Consider the following 21445-nt stretch of genomic DNA (forward strand, 5'->3'; position numbering starts at 1 on the left):
ATACTTTTCTACCCAATGATGATAGAAGTATTCTAGGAGTGATACCTTTATTGGCTAACCAGAAAATAATATGTTTGCAAGCTTTCAGAGCACAGTGGCACCTTCTTCGGGCAAGATTACAAATAGATTAATAAGAAAAGCACAACATTTAAAGAATACTTAAGCAGGACATTTGTTAGGGGGTGGGAAGTGTGATGAGTCCATAGATAAGCCAAGGTAATCAAATTAGGCATTTTGTTACAAATGGAGAGGCAGTGGGAATAATGTTCTTAGTTATCTGGAGTCCCTCTGGTGGAGGTGTGAATTGTATCCATGTAGTGACTCATAAATCCAGGTGTTAAATTGAGTCCTAGTGTCAACGAATTAAACATATTCATTAGTTTGTATTCCCAAATTTTTCTTTCCCTGTGGTCCTTAAAATTACCTTTTAGTATTAAGACTTTTAAGTCTGTCATACTGTGTCCAGGTCCAGAGAAATGTTTTCCCATCGGTGTGTCCACTTCATTCCTGATTGTGTGTCTGTGTAGATTCATCCTAGTTTGTAGTCTTTGCATAGTTGATTGTGTGTCTGTGTAGATTCATCCTAGTTTGTAGTCTTTGCATAGTTTCCACCAATATAGATACTTCCAGGGCATCTCGTACATTGTATCATGTACACCACGTTGGAGGATGTACAAGAAAAGGAACCCGTGACCTTATAGTCCTGATTTGTGTTTGGTACACGGACTATATCTGTTGGTAATATGTGGGTACACGTTTTGCATTTTTTATTGTTACAGGGGAATGTGCCAGTCACTGATGGTGATGAGAGGACACTTCTGACAAGGAGATTCCTTAAGTTAGGGGGCTGTTTGTAGGAGAGAAGTGGTAGACACACCGGTGGGAAAACATTTCTCTGGACCTGGACACAGTATGACAGACTTAAAAGTCTTAATACTAAAAGGTAATTTTAAGGACCACAGGGAAAGAAAAATTTGGGAATACAAGCTAATGAATATGTTTAATTCGTTGACACTAGGACTCAATTTAACACCTGGATTTATGAGTCACTACATGGATACAATTCACAACTCCACCAGACAGACTCCAGATAACTAAAGGTACCTTCACACTAAACAACTTTCCAACGAGAACGACAACGATCCGTGACGTTGCAGCGTCCTGGATAGCGATCTCGTTGTGTTTGACACGCAGCAGCGATCTGGATCCCGCTGTTATATCGCTGGTCAGAGCTAGAAGTCTGGAACTTTATTTGGTCGCTAGATCGGCGTGTATCGTCATGTTTGACAGCAAAAGCAACGATGTCAGCAATGTTTTTACATGGAGCGTGAACGATAAGTGAGTCGCCGTTACGTCACTGGATCGCTCCTGCATCGTTCTGGAGCTGCTGTGTTTGACGTCTCTACAGCGACCTAACAGCGACGCTCCAGCGATCTAGTTTAGGTCGGATCGTTGTCTATATCGCAGGAGCGTCGCTTAGTGTAACGGTACCTTAAGAACATTTTTCCCACTGCCTCTCCATTTGTAAGAAAATGCCTAATTGGATTACCTTGACTTATCTATGGACTCATCTAACTTCCCACCCCCTAACAAATGTCCTGCTTAAAGGCTGAGTTACACATAACGATATCGTTAACGATATCGTTGCAACGTCACGCTTTTGGTGACGTAAGCAATGATCCCGCTAACGATCTCGTTATGTGTGACAGCGACCAACGATCAGGCCCCTGCTGGGAGATCGTTGGTCGATGGGAATGATCAGGACCTTTTTTTGGTCGCTGATCACCCGCTGTCATCGCTGGATCGGCGTGTGTAACGCCGATCCAGCGATGTGTTCACTTGTAACTAGGGTAAATATCGGGTTACTAAGTGCAGGGCCGCGCTTAGTAACCCGATATTTACCCTGGTTACCATTGTAAAAGTTAAAAAAAAAAACAGTACATACTCACATTCTGATGTCTGTCACGTCCCTCGGCGTCCACAGGGTTGACTGTGTCAGCGCCGGCCGTAAAGCAGAGCACAGCGGTGACGTCACCGCTGTGCTCTGCTTTACGGCCGGTGCTGACACATTCAGTGCAGGGAAGCTCTCGGCAGCAGCGCGTGCAATAGCATCGCTCCTGCCGAAAGCAGTTTTAACCCTGTGGACGCCGGGGGACGTGACAGACATCAGAATGTGAGTATGTACTTTTTTTTTTTTAACTTTTACAATGGTAACCAGGGTAAATATCGGGTTACTAAGCGCGGCCCTGCACTTAGTAACCCGATGTTTACCCTGGTTACCTGGGTGCTGCAGGGGGACTTCGGCATCGTTGAAGACAGTTTCAACGATGCCGAAGTCGTTCCCCTGATCTTTGGTCGCTGGAGAGAGCTATCTGTGTGACAGCTCCCCAGCAAGCACACAACGACTTACCAACGATCACGGCCAGGTCGTATCGCTGGTCGTGATCGTTGGTAAGTCGTTTAGTGTAACGGTACCTTAAGTATTCTTTAAATGTTGTGCTTTTCTTATTAATCTATTTGTAATCTTGCCTGAAGAAGGAGCCACTGTGCTCTGAAAGCTGCAAACATATTATTTTCTGGTTAGCCAATAAAGGTATCACTCCTAGAATACTTCTATCATCATTGGGCAGAAAAGTATTCACATCGATTTTTCTGGCTAACACGGTGCCACAATACAATTTGTTATTGTACATCAGTTTAGGGTAGGGAAACCATTGGTCAATAACAAGCACAATGCATGTTGGGAAGTGGGGGAAACGAAGGTCCTGCAACTATAGTTCTGGCAGAAGGCTGGTGACGAGGGACTGACCACTTAAACACGTGGGCATGAGAATCAGGACAGTTGAGATATTAGACTGGTATATGCAGCAAAATTTTCAGCTTCTGGTGAAGAAGGGTGACAAAACCATGCTTTTCTACAGGTTTGTGGTAAAGGACCAGTACACTTTAAATATTCATATTTTTTTCAGAAGACTCTAAATATTACATTGTAGTGTCTGAAATTATATTTTAATGACTGAGGGTATTTCTTGGTTGATAGTATTGTTAGGCAATAGGCACTTATGTAGAAATACAGATGAGATTTTCTTGGAAGAAGCCTAAAGAGACATTAATGACTATAAAATCAGATATCCAATGGCTAGGCACAACATAAAAAATCCAAAGCTTTATCTGAACAGGTTTTATGAATTATGCTGACAAACATTTCCAGCACAGACAGTGATATAGAATGTATGTTTAAATTATAAACTGAAAAGCGGGTACATATATGCACATTCTGATAATAATTTAGCTAGTGGCCCCAATAAACATTGACACTCATTTCATGCAGCATTAAAAAGAAAATTAAAAAAGGAACAAAAGGAAAAATAAAACCTAGAGAACAAAAACACCCATGCATGATGTAGGGCAACGGAGCTTCCTGAATTGTCAGTCCCATGTAAAGTATCCATTCATTCTGTGCAAGAGACAATGTAAACCCTAGAATGAGGGAAACTGTTCTTGTTTGGCTCATAATGTGATGGTTCCAGCTTTGATTTATGTTGTTCAGAAGTTATGGAAAAATATACACAATACAAAAATCCACCATTACTGTGGTTGTCCATGATGCAGTCAGAAATCCAGACAATATTTGGAGCTCCATATTTTAAGTCCGTAGTTCATAAATATATTTAAAAATTTTTGAAGACCTGAATGTACATCAGATATCCCTTTCAAACATGGAGTGCCCTGCTGTGCAGGGTGAAGCGTGATTGTACGTAACGCCTGCAGCATTAAGCTGTTCCATCTATCTCCACCCCAATCACATGTTCTCTTTGACCTGTGCTGAGAGTTAAGAGCTTCCATAGACTTTGGAACATTTGGTATGCTTCCTATTGCTCTTTTAGTTGGAGAATGCATGTGGTCATTTGCGCCCCAAAATCTTCTGGTCTGGACATTGACATCTCCTCGTGGCACATTTCAGAAGGTCATAAATATATAAATATATATTTATCAAACCAATATCTAAAAACAGAGATGGTAGGAGTCTCCTAATGAAGCTCTGCAGATTTGAAATGTCTTGACCAAAGTGCAAATTATTCTCCTACTAATGGGTTGCGATCATCATGAGGGCCCTTGATCTTCTTAGGGAAAATGGAGATTGATGTGGAAGGTTTGTAGAATATACTCCATATTTCTCCTGCAGATCCTCGATGGCAGCTGTCAAAACCGGTAGGTGACGCCAACCTATGAGACCTTAAGGAAAGAGAATAATTGTTAAACTTCATGTGTGAGATACGAATTATATGTAATGTCCCAATACTGATTAGAATGATCATTTTTCACAGAGGCATAACTAGAAACTTGTGGGCCCTAATGCAAAACCTCCAATGGGTTCCACAAAGAACACAGGTCATTAAAGACCTGTAATTGTCTTATTATATGGGGTAAAGGGACTTTTGGTGCCCCACTACTTTCCATGGTCCTGCTGCAATTGCAACCCCTTCACCTATTATATTTATGCCCCTGATTTTGGATGTATGACATCCCATATACTTTTCTGGCATGTAGTGGGTAACCGAAAACGTTGTTAATTTTTAGGAATAAACAATATATCTCCAAATGTAGTTAGCAAAACATTAATTTATGTATCCTATGCCAAGTGTTCGTATAGGCCATCAAGAAATCATCAGTTGGCATAACCCGCAGCATCAACATTTAGGGAAAAAAAGGGGACAACATGTCCATCTTTTGTTTATCTAGACACAGCAACATATGAGGGGGGCTGTGCCCGATACAGCAGATCAGCTCTGTGCATTTGAATGGGGTGAACTGCAAGACCAGGCATAATCACAGCAAGCACCGCGATGCCTTTGTTCTGCTTATAGATGGGAATCCTGAGAGTCAGGCCTCCACAATTATACATTGCTAGCCTATACTGAGGAAAATACTAATAAGTCTAAAAATAAAACATTAACATTTTCAGTTAGTTGTTGTAGAGAACACAAATATAATAATATTTCAAACCATGTGTATGAATTTCAGATACTGAGAGCCTGAAACCTGGTGACCTCACTGTGACCCTACGGCATAATTTCCACTTCAAAATTAGTGAATAAATCATGTATAGTTATGCTAAAACCTCATTGTAATTCGTAGTATAATTTAATTGTGATTTTAACCATATTTAGCCAATTGCAAATCACAATCAAAGATTCATTAGCTAATGCAGCCCAACAATTTACACAAATATGGGTATTAGATGGAAAAATATACTGTATTAATATTAATTGTGTGCACCTCTCAAGGGTTATGGTTTACGGCCAATCTACCTTTGCTTTGTCATGTTGTGGTATGTTTTTTTGTGCATGTTTTAGATATTTTCTTCCTGAAGGCAATGATTAATACAGATTTTCACTAAGAGTATATGAAGCACTGTACAGGCTTGTGTTGGACATTTGGTGGTCCTTACGTTCCGGTCATTAAACAGTCATTCAGGAAAACAGTCCAAGCATAGCATTTGGATGCAACTCAATATATTTGTGTCACACACTAAATATCTAAATGGATTACTCTGGCAATTTAGATACCAGTCAAAGCTCAAAGTAAAGCACTTTCCATGTGTTACTTACTAGACATGCCAAGGTTATATGAGGTCACTGCCCGTTACCATATTGTGTAACACATCGAAAACTACTGAATGAAGGAAAGAGGTATTGGGGTGCTGTATGTTCGCACATGTTTTTTTTAAATGTGGATTCTGCTCCAAAATCCACATAAAAAACTGCTTCAAATACTGTTGGAACAAGCGTCCTTTTCACTTTAATAGGAAAATGCCTATAGAGCACAGGGTGTTGGATTTTTCCACGTCAAAAGATATACAAAATATCAATTCTTTGTTTTTTCTGCTATACAAAAAAAAGCTCCACATTTGACTACTGGATAAACTGTAGCAGAAAAAAAAGCTCCATACACGAAAACAATGTCAAAAACTATGCCAAAAAGCTTAGGGTTTTATTAAAATATATTCTGGGAAGCATGGATTTTTTAGTCAGAAAATTCCGCAGAAAATTCCCCCGTGAACATATCTTTAGGCATAAATGTGTGGCAGTGAATATTTTAGGTTTTCAGCTTATCCAATATTTTATATTTTCAAGTTTTGTAGTAAATTTAATTCCAGAGTGTCTAATATCTACTAGACTTACACATATGCACTATATACACTAATGCAATGCTTCATTTCTTTAGAATTTCATTGTCCCAACCACACAGAAAATGTTGTTCTGCCATGCTGCTTTAACCAGTAAGGCTATGTGCACACAGTAAGTAGTGGCAGCAGATTCTTCTGTACTAACAAAAAGTGTTTTCAGGAAAAACACTTTCTAAAATAAGCACATATATGATATGTTTTTAGTTGCGATTTTTTCCTATTTATTTCAATGGGAGAAAAATGCTACAAAAATGTTGAAAGAATTGACATTTTACAGATTTAAAAATAGTCTGTTCAGAGACTCTAGTAACAGCTACTGGAAGTAGCAATCCTAAAAAGCCAATACCGACCCTTTAGCAAGCCTTGCCTTATATCTTAGGGATAAAGCCAAATTAGAATCTCAGTTTGCTGACTCGTGTTTCGGGGTGTTGTCCCTTGTCGGTGCATAGTATGAAATCTGATTTGGCCATATGAGAGGCTTGTGACTGGGACCTAAAGGTACCGTCACACTCAGCGATGCTGCGGCGATATAGACAACGATCCGATCTAAACTAGATCGCTGGAGCGTCGCTGTTAGGTCGCTGTAGAGACGTCAAACACAGCAGCTCCACAACGATGCAGGAGCGATCCTGTGACGTAACGGTGACTCACTTCTCGTTCTCGCTGGTTGTTAGCTCCATTACATCCATTGTTAGCGTCGTTGCTTTTGATGTCAAACATGACGATACACGCCGACCTGGCGGAGAAATAAAGTTCTGGACTTCTAGCTCCGACCAGTGATGGCACAGCGGGATCCAGATCGCTGCTGCGTGTCAAACACAACGAGATCGCTATCCAGGACGCTGCAACGTCACGGATTGTTGTCGTTCTCTTTGCAAAGTTGCTGAGTGTGACGGTACCTTAAGGGTTAGCATTGCTCCATGTGGAGACTGACATGCTTAGCATTGCATAGCTTAAAAGCTTCTTCACACTGGCATGCCAGTCATGTCACTCTCCACAAGAAGAAACTCTTAGTTCAGAGTCAGAAGCCTGTCATACAGCCAAATCAGATCTCATACTTTTCACTGACGACGGGCAACATCCCAAAACACTGTGTCTGCAAATTGAGATTCTGGTTTGGCTTTTATTCTGAGTCATATGGCAAGGTTCCTTAAAGGGTTGGTATTGACTATTAGGATCACTGGTTCTAATAGGTGGTACTAGAATTCTAGTCCTCTTCCTCTCTGAAGAGGAAATTTGGCTAATTTATTTCCCATTGCATGGCTTATAAGCCTCCTCACACTGGCATGCCAGGCATGTCACTCTCCACAAGAAAAAATGTTACCCCTCAAATCAGAGGTTTAAAAAAACGCTTTGATTGTTCAAATCTGCAAGGAAAACATAAGCAGCTTGCGCATAAAATTTTAGAACTCTTAGTCACTCTGCTGGTACTGTAAAGTGCAGTCTTTTTTATCCTTGAAAAATTCATGAGAAAAATGTGCCAAAAACATAGTGTGTGAACAATCTTTAAAAATGTCAATCAGATAGATTCCACTTTAAGTCAATAGGATGTTGTATTTATCCTTTCCATTTAATTAAAGGGATTTTCAGAAAATATCAAGGTGTCTACTATTTCCAGGTGTTGGGTAGGTATCTAACCGCTGGGACCTCAAGCAATCTGGAGAATGGGGCTCAGGAACCCCAGGAACAAATTGAGTGGAGGTGCACATGCTTTGCATTTACCCAATTCATTCTCAATGGGCCTGTGTAAATAGCTGATTATAGCATTTTTTTATTTTTGTCTGTGCTCCTTTGGTCCATTAAGGACGGACCTGTTCTCAAGGTCACTGGGGGTCCCTGTGGTCGGACCCCTAAGATATGCCCTATCTTATAGATAGGAAATAACTTACTAACTTGTTAAAGAACTTTGAAGAATTGACTAAGCTCCCTTGTTGATTCAGTGAAATAATTTTGCAGTGAATTTTATGAATATTGGGCCTTTCAACATTCATAAATAGTAATAATTTTTTTATATAGTTAGAAGATTATTACAATGAATCTTCCTTTGGGTAGAGCTTGTGCTCCGATCACAAGTGACTATATTCAGTGTATACTAGTGTTGAACGATACCTTTCGATATTCAAAAGTATCGGTATCGGATTGGATCGGCCGATATCCAAAAAATATCGGATATCGCCGATACTGATACCCGATACCAATACAAGTCAATGGGACACAAATATCGGAAGCTATCCTGGATGGTTCCCAGGGTCTGAAGGAGAGGAAACTCTCATTCAGGCCCTGGGATCCATATTCATGTAAAAAATAAAGAATAAAAATAAAAAATATGGATACACTCACCCCTCCGATGGACCCTGGCTCTCACCAGTGCAAGCGTATGCCTCCATTCCTAAGAATGCAGTGAGTGAAGGACCTTCGATGACGTCGCAGTCACATGAGCGGTCACGCGACCAATCACAAGACAGCGACTTTATTGCAGGTCCTACACTCACTGCATTCTTAGGAACGGAGGCTGCCGGTTGCACCACTGAGGACCAGGGTCCGTCGGAGGGGTGAGTATATCTATATTTTTTATTTTTATTCTTTATTTTTTACATGAATATGGATCCCCGGGCCTGAAGGAGAGTCTCCTCTCCTCCAGACCCTGGGAACCATATGCACCGCACACGCCTGGGAACTTATAGGAACTTCCGATTCCGATTTCCGATATCACAAAAATATCAGAACTCGGTATCGGAATTCCAATACAGCGAATATCGGCCGATACCCGATATTTGCAGTATCAGAATGCTCAACACTAGTGTATACACAAAATGCAGCCACTGACTTCGATTGGCTGAAAGTATGCCATAAGGATATAAATTTGGCATGTGTTCAGATAAGCAGGTACCAGCATACAGTACAGACCAAAAGTTTGGACACATCTTCTCATTTAAAGATTTTTCTGTATTTTCATGACTATGAAAATTGTAAATTCACACTGAAGGCATCAAAATTATGAATTAACACATGTGGAATTATATACTTAACAAAACAGTGTGAAACAACTGAAAATATGTCTTATATTCTAGGTTCTTCAAAGTAGCCACCTTTTCACCGGAAATGGTTTTCACTTCACAGGTGTGCCCTGTCAGGTTTAATAAGTGGGATTTTGTGCCTTATAAATGGGGTTGGGGCCATCAGTTGTGTTGTGCAGAAGTCTGGTGGATACACAGCTGACGTCCTACTGAATAGACTGTTAGAATTTGTATTATGGCAAGAAAAAAGCAGCTAAGTAAAGATAAACGAGTGGCCATCATTACTTTAAGAAATGAAGGTCAGTCAGTCTGAAAAATTGGGAAAACTTTGAAAGTGTCCCCAAGTACAGTTGCAAAAACCATCAAGCGCTACAAAGAAATTGGCTCACATGAGGATGGTCCCAGGAAAGGAAGACCAAGAGTCACCTCTGCTTCTGAGGATAAGTTTATCCGAGTCACCAGCCTCAGAAATCGCAGGTTAACAGCAGCTCAGATTAGAGACCAGGTCAATGCCCCACAGAGTTCTAACAGTAGACACATCTCTACAACAACTCTTAAGAGGAGACTTTGGGCAGCAGGCCTTCATGGTTAAATAGCTGCTAGAAGACCACTGCTAAGGACAGGCAACAAGCAGAAGAGAATTGTTTGGGCTAAAGAACACAAGGAATGGACATTAGACCAGTGGAAATCTGTGCTTTGGTCTGATGAGTCCAAATTTGAGATCTTTGATTCCAACCACCGTGTCTTTGCGCGATGCAGAAAAGGTGAACGGTTGGACTCTACATGCCTGGTTCCCACCGTGAAGCATGAAGAAGGAGGTGTGATGATGTGGGGGTGCTTTGCTGGTGACACTGTTGGGGATTTATTCAAAATTGAAGGCATACTGAACCAGCATGGCTATCACAGCATCTTGCAGCGGCATGCTATTCCAACCGGTTTGCGTTTAGCTGGACCATCATTTAGTTTTCAACAGGACAATGACCCCAAACACACCTCCAGGCTGTGTAATGGCTATCTGACCAAGAAGGAGAGTGATGGGGTGCTACGCCAGATGGCCTGGCCTCCACAGTGACCAGACCTGAACCCAGTCGAGATAGTTTGGGGTGAGCTGGACCGCAGAGTGAATGCAAAAGGGCCAACAAGTGTTAAGCATCTCTGGGAACTCCTTCAAGATTGTTGGAAGACCATTTCCGGTGACTACCTCTTAAAGCTCATCAAGAGAATGCCAAGAGAGTGCAAAGCAGTCATCAAAGCAAAAGGTGGCTACTTTGAAGAACCTAGAATACAAGACATAATTTCAGTTGTTTCACACTTTTTTGTTAAGTATATAGTTCCACATGTGTTAATTCATAGTTTTGATGCCATCAGTGTGAATTTACAATTTTCATAGTCATGAAAATACAGAAAAATCTTTAAATGAGAAGGTGTGTCCAAACTTTTGGTCTGTACTGTATATGTTAGCAAAATATGCTTTTTAGCTTAAAGGCATCCTGCAAAGAAATGCATATAGCTCAGAGCTGGAGAGCAGTATTTCTAGGCTCAAGCAACAGCAAATGTGATCACCAAAGAGGCAAGATTTGTCTAGGCAAATACAGATTATAAGGCTAGGAGAAGGAAAAGAAAGAGAATGTATATCACAAGGAAGTAATGGCATTGATCACCTCACTATGTCTGCACAAAGAGATAAGGAAGATTTGTATTAAAGTTTTCTGGCCAACATAATACCTATCTTGTCCTTGAGACTATAAAGAAATGGCGTTTTTGCCTAATTTACCCATGAGCCATGCCTTTTTATAATGGCCAAATCAAAACAAACTGACTTCTCCAATATGAGGTTGTAAATCCCAGGCAAGATGAGATTTATGCTCATCTTATAATTCAATTAATTTGGATGCCAGTTAGAATATTAGCGGATGCCAACATTATTTAAGGCACAATGCCTCTTGGAAGAAGTGACCTCTTAAAGAATTACAAAAAGTAATATGATCACAATATTTTTACAGCTTGCTAATAGTTTATCCAAAATAATTGACATTATTTTTTTTTTGGTTTATGGGATTCAGAATCCTTCCCATAGACTGTTTGGATGAAGAACTTGAGAAAGACAAATAAAAATATTGTTTAAAACTTTGAACTGGTCACCGTTTACACAGTAAAGTCTGAATTCAAATACAAAGAAAATGTTTTCACCAGAAGCTACGAAGTATTTAGCACATGTAAAAGTTACAAGGGATTGTAACTTCCATTTTGACAAACCCTAGGGTATTGTCACAAATGTTATTTGCGGTGGATTTTTCAGGCTGAAAAATCTACCATAAAAAACAGTGCAATAAAAAATACATATTTTTGGAGCAGATTTTGATGCATTTTTTGTGTGTGCTCATTTTTTTTGCTTCTATTCATTCAGTGGCTAAACTTGGAGATTTTCACAGGGCAAAAACATCTCAAGAATTGTCATACCACCTTTTTCAACACCGATACAACAATACCGTACATCATACGGAAGAAACTAACACTTTACAGTATGTACTGGCTTTTGACCCTCTGGGTGGTACCTTGACACCTCTTTCCGCCTTATGTTTTGGATACTGTGCTCCTGTCTGGCTCTGACATTTGGCTCGCTTCTAACCTTGTACTTTGCTGTCACCTCTGGTACTTCATCTCCGTGTTTGTTGCTTACTTCGGCCTGTCTGACTAATCTGCCGCCTCCTGGTGGCAGCCTGTACTTCTGCACCAAAGTGCTACACGGTAAGTGCAACCCTTTTTTCCCCGTAACATTGCCACCTGGTGGTGGCTGAGTGCAACTGCTCCACAGCTGCATTGCTATATGTATATATATATATATATATATATATATATATATATATATATATATATACTGTATATATATATATATATATATATATATATATATATATACAGTACAGACCAGACGTTTGGACACACATTCTCATTTAAAGATTTTTCTGTTTTTTCACAACTATGAAAATTGTAAATTCACACTGAAGGCATCAAAACTATGAATTAACACATGTGGAATTATATACTGTACTTAACAAAAAAGTGTGAAACAACTGAAAATATGTCTTATATTCTATAGTCCTGGGTTCTAATCCCACCCTTGACAACATCTGCAAAGAGTTTGTATGTTCTCTCCATGTTTGCGTGGGTTTCCTCCCACACTCCAAAGACATACTGATAGGGAATTTAGATTGTGAGCCCCATCGGGGACAGCAATGATAATGTGTACAAATTGTAAAGCGCTGCGTAATATGTTAGCGCTATATAAAAATAAAGATTATTATTATTAAGATTATTATTCTTTGTTCATCAAAGTAGCCACCTTTTGCTTATATGACTGCTTTGCAAACTCTTGGCATTCTCTTGATGAGCTTCAAGAGGTAGTCACTGGAAATGGTTTTCACTTCACAGGTGTGCCCTGTCAGGTTTAATAAGTGGGAATTCTTGCATTATAAATGGGGTTGAGACCATCAGTTGTGTTGTGCAGAAGTCTGGTGGATACACAGCTGTTAGTCCTACTGAATAGACTGTTAGAATTTGCATTATGGCAAGAAAAAAGCAGCTAAGTAAAGAAAAACGAGTGGCCATTATTACTTTAAGAAATGAAGGTCAGTCAGTCCGAAAAATTGGGCAAACTTTGAAAGTGTCCCCTAGTGCAGTGGCAAAAACCATCAAGCGCAACAAGAAACTGGGTCACATGAGGACTGCCCCAGGAAAGGAAAACCAAGAGTCACCTCTGCTTCTGAGGATAAGTTTATCCGTGTCACCAGCCTCAGAAATCGCAGGTTAACAGCAGCTCAGATTAGAGACCAGGTCAATGCCCCACAGAGTTCTAGCAGCAGACACATCTCTACAACAACTGTTAAGAGGAGACTTTGTGCAGCAGGCCTTCATGGTAAAATAGCGGCTAGGAAACCACTGCTAAGGACAGGCAACAAACAGAAGAGATTAGTTTGGGCCAAAGAACACAAGGATGGACATTAGACCAGTGGAAATCTGTGCTTTGGTCTGATGAGTCCAAATTTGAGATCTTTGGTTCTAACCACCGTGTCTTTGTGCGACGCAGAAAAGGTGAACGGATGGCCTCTACATGCCTGGTTCCTACCTTGAAGCATGGAGGAGGAGGTGCGATGGTGTGGGGGTGCTTTGCAGGTGACACTGTTGGGGATTTATTCAAAATTGAAGGAATACTAAACCAGCATGGCTACCACAGCATGCTATTTCATCCGGTTTGCATTTAGTTGGACCATCATTTATTTTTGAACAGGACAATGACCCCAAACACACCTCCAGGCTGTGTAAGGGCTATTTGACCAAGAAGGAGAGTGATGGGGTGCTACGCCAGATGACCTGGCCTCCACAGTCACCAGACCTGAACCCAATCAAGATAGTTTGGGGTGAGCTGGACTGCAGAGAGAAGGCAAAAGGACCAACAAGTGCTAAGCATCTCTGGGAACTCCTTCAAGATTGTTGGAAGTCCATTCCCGGTGACTACCTCTTGAAGCTCACAATTTTTTGTTAAGTATATAATTCCACATGTGTTAATTCATAGTTTTGATGCCTTCAGTGTGAATATACAATTTTCATAGTCATAAAAATACAGAAAAATCTTTAAATGAGAAGGTGTGTCCAAACTTTTGGTTTGTACTGTATATATATATATATATATATATATATATATATATATATATATATATATATATATATAAATCTAAATATGCTTAAACATTGCAGCATATCATATGGTAATGTTCCATAAGGAAACATTTTACTCCGCTCTCATTTTTAGTGTTGAAAAAAGAAAAGTCATTTTAGCATCTAGGCAGTGACAAGAAATATATAAGGAAATAAATGACTTACTTTATATTTAGATGAAGAAGTGCTTTAACCAAAATGGCAATGATGGTTAAAATCAGCAGAGCTGTCAGTGCATAGATGGTCCAGCCTACAGGGGAAGGAAAAAGACATGATGACATCATACCTACATATGGGCCAAATGGTTAGAATTCTTCTACTTTGAGACTAAAGTGAAGTGTCCCAAACCCTTCTCAGAGCAGTACTAATAAAAAAGTGATGTGGTCTTACAGATATGGAGGAAATATGCAGCTCATAATATGGTTGTTCACGTACTGACTCCCAAGGAGACGCGTATTGCTAATAAATCTTCTACTGATCGGATCCAGCATAATGTGAGCGAATAAATAGTGAATGTTTTGCAGCTGATATTTTGTAACATAACACTTGCAGATCCACATGTAATAAGAAGAATCAGATGGTTGGAAAAGTTGTACCTGGCACTTGCCCAGTTGGCCGGCTGGGGCTAGTTGTTATGACATACAGGATCTTTGAAGACCGTGCTGCATTGATGCTGAAGTTGGCTGTTTGAGTTATCAGTTCTGTCTGTGTCTGGTTGGATGATAGCAGCTTTTCCATACTTTTCTCCTTGAATGCTGTCCAATGACAAATAAAAGGTCACCAGGAAGGTAACTTACAATACATACACTGTAGATACAGTATATAGTACCTACTAGTTTCCACAGACTCATTTCACAACAATATTCTTTTACCTAAGCATAAATTACTATGGCAGTAGGAAAAATACTGGGCAAAATCCAAAGCTGAAAATGCAGTTGTAGAATTTGTTGCTGGAACATGTGAATTTGCTGCACATTTTACCCTTTTCATTGCAAAGAGTCTTAGGTCACTAAGAAAAGAAGACTGGAAAGACACAAAGCACAAAATCTGGGTAACAATGTTAAAGGACTAGCATAATGGTGGTCACGTGGTCGGGTTGTGTGCACACCACCACTGGTAACGCTTAAGGCTGCTACAGACCCAGGAGAGGATAAAAGTGCAGGTAATGGAGAAACATCTTCTTCAGGACAACCAAAATCATGTCCTGAACAACAAGTTTATATATTTCGAAACGCGTTGACAAACTACTTATACTGGGATTGCCATTCTTCATCATTCCTACAGAGCAGCGCAGGATTAACCCATTTGTTTCTCCGTTACTTGCACTTTTAGATGGGACCCTGGCTCTTATGGAAGAGACCCAACTTAGCATGGACACTTATTTTCAAGGAAATAAAATAGGCAAAGGAGCTCATACCAGCCAAACTAGAGAAGATCTCTGATTTTCCTGATATGAGCTACTTTGCACATTGCAAAATGTGAAACATCTGTAGCATAAATTGCTATGCTGTGGAATTGTACTCTGTAGCATCAGCCAATTTACAATGTGGATTTTCCTCAAAGCCTATGAGTGAGATTTCATATGGTCTCATTTACATATGTACATGCTGCGATACGCACCAGGAAATACAATTAATTATGTACCCCCATTGCAGATATTGCCCAATGCCTCATTGGCACTCTTGGTTTGTTTGTTCACAAAGAGAAAATCCCCATCACACATTATGGGCTTGCTGTTGATTTATATGACATATAGTCAATTTTTTGCTTTAGGCCTATATCTTTCAAAAGAGTTGGTTAAGTTTTATGTATAGATCAATTAATTTTGGTATTTTATTATCATATTTTGATATTCTTTGACATTATTACCCATTGTTTTTAATGGGTAATAGATGGGTGAATATTTTTGTGATGGAGATCTTTTGATGAGTACTAGGGCTCAATAGGATGAGTGTATAATCAGTCCATGGGCTGCCTGTCTGCACACGGACCCATTATAGCCAGTATACATGGATTGATTATCTGCATGAAGTAAAAATAAATATCACAGCCTGCACTATTAAAACGTAAAACAGACCAGAATAATACAGTATATGAAATGTAAAGACAGCTCTGGCATCCGTCTGCAACATGGATTATGGATGAGCACACTGATATGCAATGTGTGGATGGGACTGGCACAGTTTTCAACTCGGCTATCTGAACCTCGCCTAAATTGGATATTTTCCAGTTGATTAACATGCTTTTATTTATTTTATGCACAAATGATAAAATGACAATATCAATTGTCTGCCTCCCTTTGTTAAGTGTTGAGCAAATTCTAATTCATATCTATTAATGGTGATATCATTGATGGTGATAATTTAGAAACATCCTTAGGGGTGCACGCATGTGGGAGTACACGCAAGCATCCCCAAAGCAAAGCATCCCGAAGATAAGCATCGAGATACAGCAGTTGTACAATGGCAAAGAACTTAAGGTACCGTCACACTCAGCAACTTTGCAAAGAGAACGACAACAATCCGTGACGTTGCAGCGTCCTGGATAGCGATCTCGTTGTGTTTGACAAGCAGCAGCGATCTGGATCCCGCTGTGCCATCGCTGGTCAGAGCTAGAAGTCCAGAACTTTATTTCGTTGCCAGGTCGGCGTGTATCGTCATGTTTGACATCAAAAGCAACGACGCCAGAAACGAGCATGGGGGGCGTCGCAGCGTCTCCTTCTAGCCAGTCGGTACACTCCGGCTGTTTGACATGGAGCTAACAACCAGGGAGAACGAGAAGTGAGTCGCCGTTACGTCACTGGATCGCTCCTGCATCGTTCTGGAGTTGCTGTGTTTGACGTCTCTACAGCGACCTAAACAGCGACGCTTCAGCGATCTAGTTTAGGTCGGCTCGTTGTCTATATCGCCGCAGCGTCGCTGAGTGTGACGGTACCTTAACATCCATCTTCTCTCTTCATACAGGTACAACTCCCCACCTCTGATTGCTGTCTCATCTCCTGCAATATATTCTAATGGTACAACTCCGCACCTCTGATTGCTGTCTCATCTCCTGCAATATGTTCTAATGGTACAACTCCCCACCTCTGATTGCTGTCTCATCTCCTGCAATATATTCTATTGGTACAACTCCCCACCTCCGATTGCTGTCTCATCTCCTGCAATATAATCTAATGGTACAAATTCCCTCTGCTTGCTGTCTTCTGTCTGTCATTTGCCTCTTTACCATCTAGAAACATATTTTAATGTGCCTGCTAATTCACTGGTATAATTCATTTGGTGCATTGCACTTGATACTCACTTTTGCATATCCATGACTGGGAGCAGTGTAGATCTTATCTGGTGGAAGGTGTTATAACAAATAGATTTAGCCAGACCCATTGTCTTTGATCATCTAACCACCCCCTGGTGTGCTGGCCCCAGCTGCCAAATTATCCCCAACCAGTTCCCACAATCCGTCTCTTCTGACCCAGTATTGTGGACTATAAATTTAGAAACATCCTTAGCGGTGCACGCATGTGGGGGTGCACGCAAGCATCCCTGAAGCAAAGCATCTGGAAGATAAGCATCGAGATACAGCAGTTATTTCATGGCAGTTAGTCAGGTAACCCACACTCTACTCTCCGTTCTATCCATGTGCTTTATTCCTATCCTCCTATGTTCCTTTGGCATCCACATTCACCGCCCCATCCCTCCTCCATCACGACTCATATACATCAGCTCCTCTCTCCTTCCCTCTCCCATGTACAGCTCCCATGCACTTCTCACCTTCCTGAAAAACCTCAGCCCATCTTGCCCAAACACACTGCACAAAAAAACTTCATACAATTCCAAAAACTACTTGCTCTTTATCTTCCTACTCCTACTGATTTCTCCCCCAACCCCAGTCCATCATCCCCCAACCTCAACCCCTACCCTACCTCACATTGAAACCTTACTAATCTTACTAATATTATTTGCACTCCTTCATCTCCTTTTAATTGTGCCCTTTGGAATCCACAGTCTGTATGTAACAAGCTTCCTTTCCTACACAATTACTTTCTGAAAAACTCTGAAAAACTTGTATTCGGAATTCTGACACTGTCTCTCCTGCTGCCATTTCCCATGGTGGCTTACAATTCTCACATTCCACGAGACCCACAAACAGACATGGTGGTGGAGTCGTCATACTCCTGTCCCCACAATACACTTTCCAGGTCATCCCCCAGCTCCATCACTCTCATTCTCTTCTTTTGAGGTCCACACCATCAGGCTCTTTCCTCCCCTCTTCCTCATAGTGGTCATATACTGATCTCCAGGCTCACACACCCACTTCCTGGACCATTTCTCTGCCTGGGAGACTTCAACATCCCCATTAACAGCCTCACTTCCACATCTGCATCCCAGCTTCTATCACTAGCCACTTCTCTAGGCCTCTCACAGCTCTCAACCTCTGAAACACACAAAGACGGTAACACTCTTGACCTGTGTCTTTGTCTGGTTCTGTTCAATCTGCTACCTAGATAACTCACCGCTTCCGCTCTCTGACCACAACATTCTCTTCTTCACACTCACAATTCCTCGCCCACACCAGCACACTCCTACCTACCACACATTCAGAAATCTACAAGCTATTAACCCTCACACACTTTCAGACTCCATACACTCATCATTGTTCCTAATCTCCTCTTTTTCCTGTCCTGATCTGGATGTACATCACTTCAATGACACTCTTAAGGTACCTTCACACGAAGCGATGCTGCAGCGATAGCGACAACAATGCCCATCGCTGCAACGTCGCTGTTTGATCGCTGTGGAGCTGTCACACAGACCGCTCTCCAGCGACCAACGATGCCGAGGTCCCCGGGTAACCAGGGTAAACATCGGGTTGCTAAGCGCAGGGCCGCGCTTAGTAACCCGATGTTTACCCTGGTTACCAGCATAAAAGTAAAAAAAACAAACAGTACATGCTCACCTGCGCGTCCCCCAGCGTCTGCTTCCTGACACTGACTGAGCTCCGGCCCTAACAGCACAGCGGTGACGTCACCGCTGTGCTTTCACTTTCACTTTAGGGCCGGCGCTCAGTAAGTGTCAGGAAGCAGACGCTGGGGGACGCGCAGGTGAGCATGTACTGTTTGTTTTTTTTACTTTTACGCTGGTAACCAGGGTAAACATCGGGTTACTAAGCGCGGCCCTGCGCTTGGTAACCCGATGTTTACCCTGGTTACCAGTGTAAAACATCGCTGGTATCGTTGCTTTTGCTTTCAAACACAACGATACACGGCGATCGGACGACCAAATAAATTTCTGGACTTTATTCAGCGACCAGCGACATCACAGCAGGATCCTGATCGCTGCTGCGTGTCAAACTAAACGATATCGCTAGCGAGGACGCTGCAACGTCACGGATCGCTAGCGATGTCGTTTCGTGTGAAGGTACCTTTAGAATCATCCTAGACAAAGTAGCTCCCCTCACCCTCAGAACCTCCAAACACAGTGTAAAACAGCCTAGGCTCACATCGCAAACTCAATTTCTCCAGTGATGCTCTATGTGTGCTGAATGCTTATGGAGGAGAACTCGCACACCAGAAGACTTCATACACTTCAAATTTATGTTAAAAACCTATAATGCTGCCCTTCACCTCACCAAACAGACCTACTTCACCACTCTGATCTCCTCACTATCTAACAACCCCAAGAAACTTTTTGACACATTTCACTCCCTCCTCAGACCAAAAGCACAAGCCCCTATCAAAGACATTTGTGCCGATGACCTGGCCTCCCACTTTATAGAGAAAATAGATAATATCTTTCAGGAAATCCACTCCCAGACACCAAGTGCAGTGACTCCCATCCTTCCCTGCATCTCCTCTGGCTCACTCTCCACATTCAATCCCATCACAGAAGAAGTCTCCAAGCTCCTCTCTTCTTCTCATCCAACTACATGCACTACCGACCCCATTCCCTCACATCTCCTCCAGTCTCTCTCTCCAGTCGTCACAATTCACCTAACTACAATCTTTAATCTCTCCTCTGTCATTTTCCTCTCCTCCTTCAAACACTCTATCATTACTCCATTACTAAAGAAACCCACCTTCGACCCATCCTGCACAAATAACTTCATCTCTAAACTCTTGGAGCACCTGATCTATTCCCGCCTTACCCGTTACCTCTCCACTCATTCCCTCCTAGACCCTTCACAGTCTGGTTTCCTTCCCCTACATTCGAAAGAAACTGCACTCATGAAGGTGACCAATGACCTTCTGACAGCAAAATGTAATGGTGACCACTCTCTGCTCTATCCTGGTTCTCCTCCTATCTTTCTGACCACTCCTTCAGTGCTTTGCTCTCTGGCTCCTCTTCATCTCCTCTTCCTTTCACTGTTGGGGTACCTCAGGGCTCAGTCCTTGGCCCCCTTCACTTCTCCCTCTACACGGCCCAAATTGGACAGGCCATCAGCAGATTTGGCTTTCAGTACCATCTTTATGCCAATGACGCACAACTATTCATGTCATCCCCTGACCTTACCCCCACTGTACTACAGAACGCCACTGACTATATGTCTGCAGTCTCCAACATCATGTCCGCTCTCTATCTGAAACTCAACCTCTCCAAAACTGAACTTCTTCTGTTCCCGCCATCTACTAACCTCCCTAAATCTGACATTTCCCTCTCCGTGGGTGGCACCATAATAACACCCCGGCAGCAGGTGCGCTGTCTGGGTGTTATGTTTGACTCCAATCTCTCCTTCACATCCCATATACAATCTCTTGCCCGCTCGTGTCGCTTACACGTAAAGAACATCTCTAGAATCCGCCCTTTTCTCACCATGGAAACAACAAAAACCCTCACTGTTGCCTTGATCCACTCCTGCCTGGACTACTGTAACTCTCTATTAATTGGCCTCCCTCTTACTCGACTTTCCCCTCTCCAGTCTATCCTTAATGCAGCAGCCAGGGTTGTCCATCTAGCTAATCGGTATTCAGACATGTCCGCTCTTCGCCAGTTGCTACACTGGCTGCCCATTTATTATAGAATCCAATTCAAAGTATTTGTTCTGACCCACAAAGCTCTCCACAGTGCGGCACCCCCTTACATCTCCTCCCTCATTTCTGTCTATCGGCCTAACCGACCACTGCGCTCTGCAAATGACTTTCGACTAACCCCTGCACTAACCCGTAACTCCCACTCCCAACTCCAAGACTTCTCCCGTGCTGCGCCAATCGTCTGGAATGCTCTACCCCAAGATATTAGGACTATCCACAATTTACATAGTTTTAGGCGCTCCATCAAAACACATTTGTTCAGAGTGGCCTATCACGTTCACTAATCAAAGTAATTTTATGTTTGTTTGTGTGTGTAGCCCTTTCACTATCCCCATCTATCCCCTACCCCCTGAAGATGGCTGGACCATCATTGTAAATACATCATTGTAAATAAGCTCCTGTACTTTGTATCTCCGCCACCTAATTGTAGATTGTGAGCTCTCACGAGTAGGGTCATCTTATTTTGCTTTAATTATTGTATTGCTAACGCTGTTACTT

At 41.7% G+C, this 21445-nt stretch overlaps 1 protein-coding gene across 1 annotated transcript in view; it reads right to left on the bottom strand.

Annotated features, from left to right (window-relative positions):
* Positions 1–3151: 3151 nt before the first annotated feature.
* KREMEN1 (kringle containing transmembrane protein 1) overlaps positions 3152–21445 on the bottom strand; it is a 236856-nt gene continuing 218562 nt past the window's right edge. The window contains exons 7-9 of the mRNA XM_077292060.1: positions 14520–14678; positions 14089–14173; positions 3152–4236 (exon numbers count right to left, since the gene is read on the bottom strand). Of these exons, the coding sequence (XP_077148175.1) occupies positions 4077–4236; positions 14089–14173; positions 14520–14678 (404 nt within the window). The 3' untranslated portion in view covers positions 3152–4076. The remainder of the gene's footprint in view (positions 4237–14088; positions 14174–14519; positions 14679–21445) is intronic.

This window comes from Ranitomeya variabilis, chromosome 1 (assembly GCF_051348905.1).
Source record: "Ranitomeya variabilis isolate aRanVar5 chromosome 1, aRanVar5.hap1, whole genome shotgun sequence".
Lineage (NCBI taxonomy): Eukaryota > Metazoa > Chordata > Amphibia > Anura > Dendrobatidae > Ranitomeya > Ranitomeya variabilis.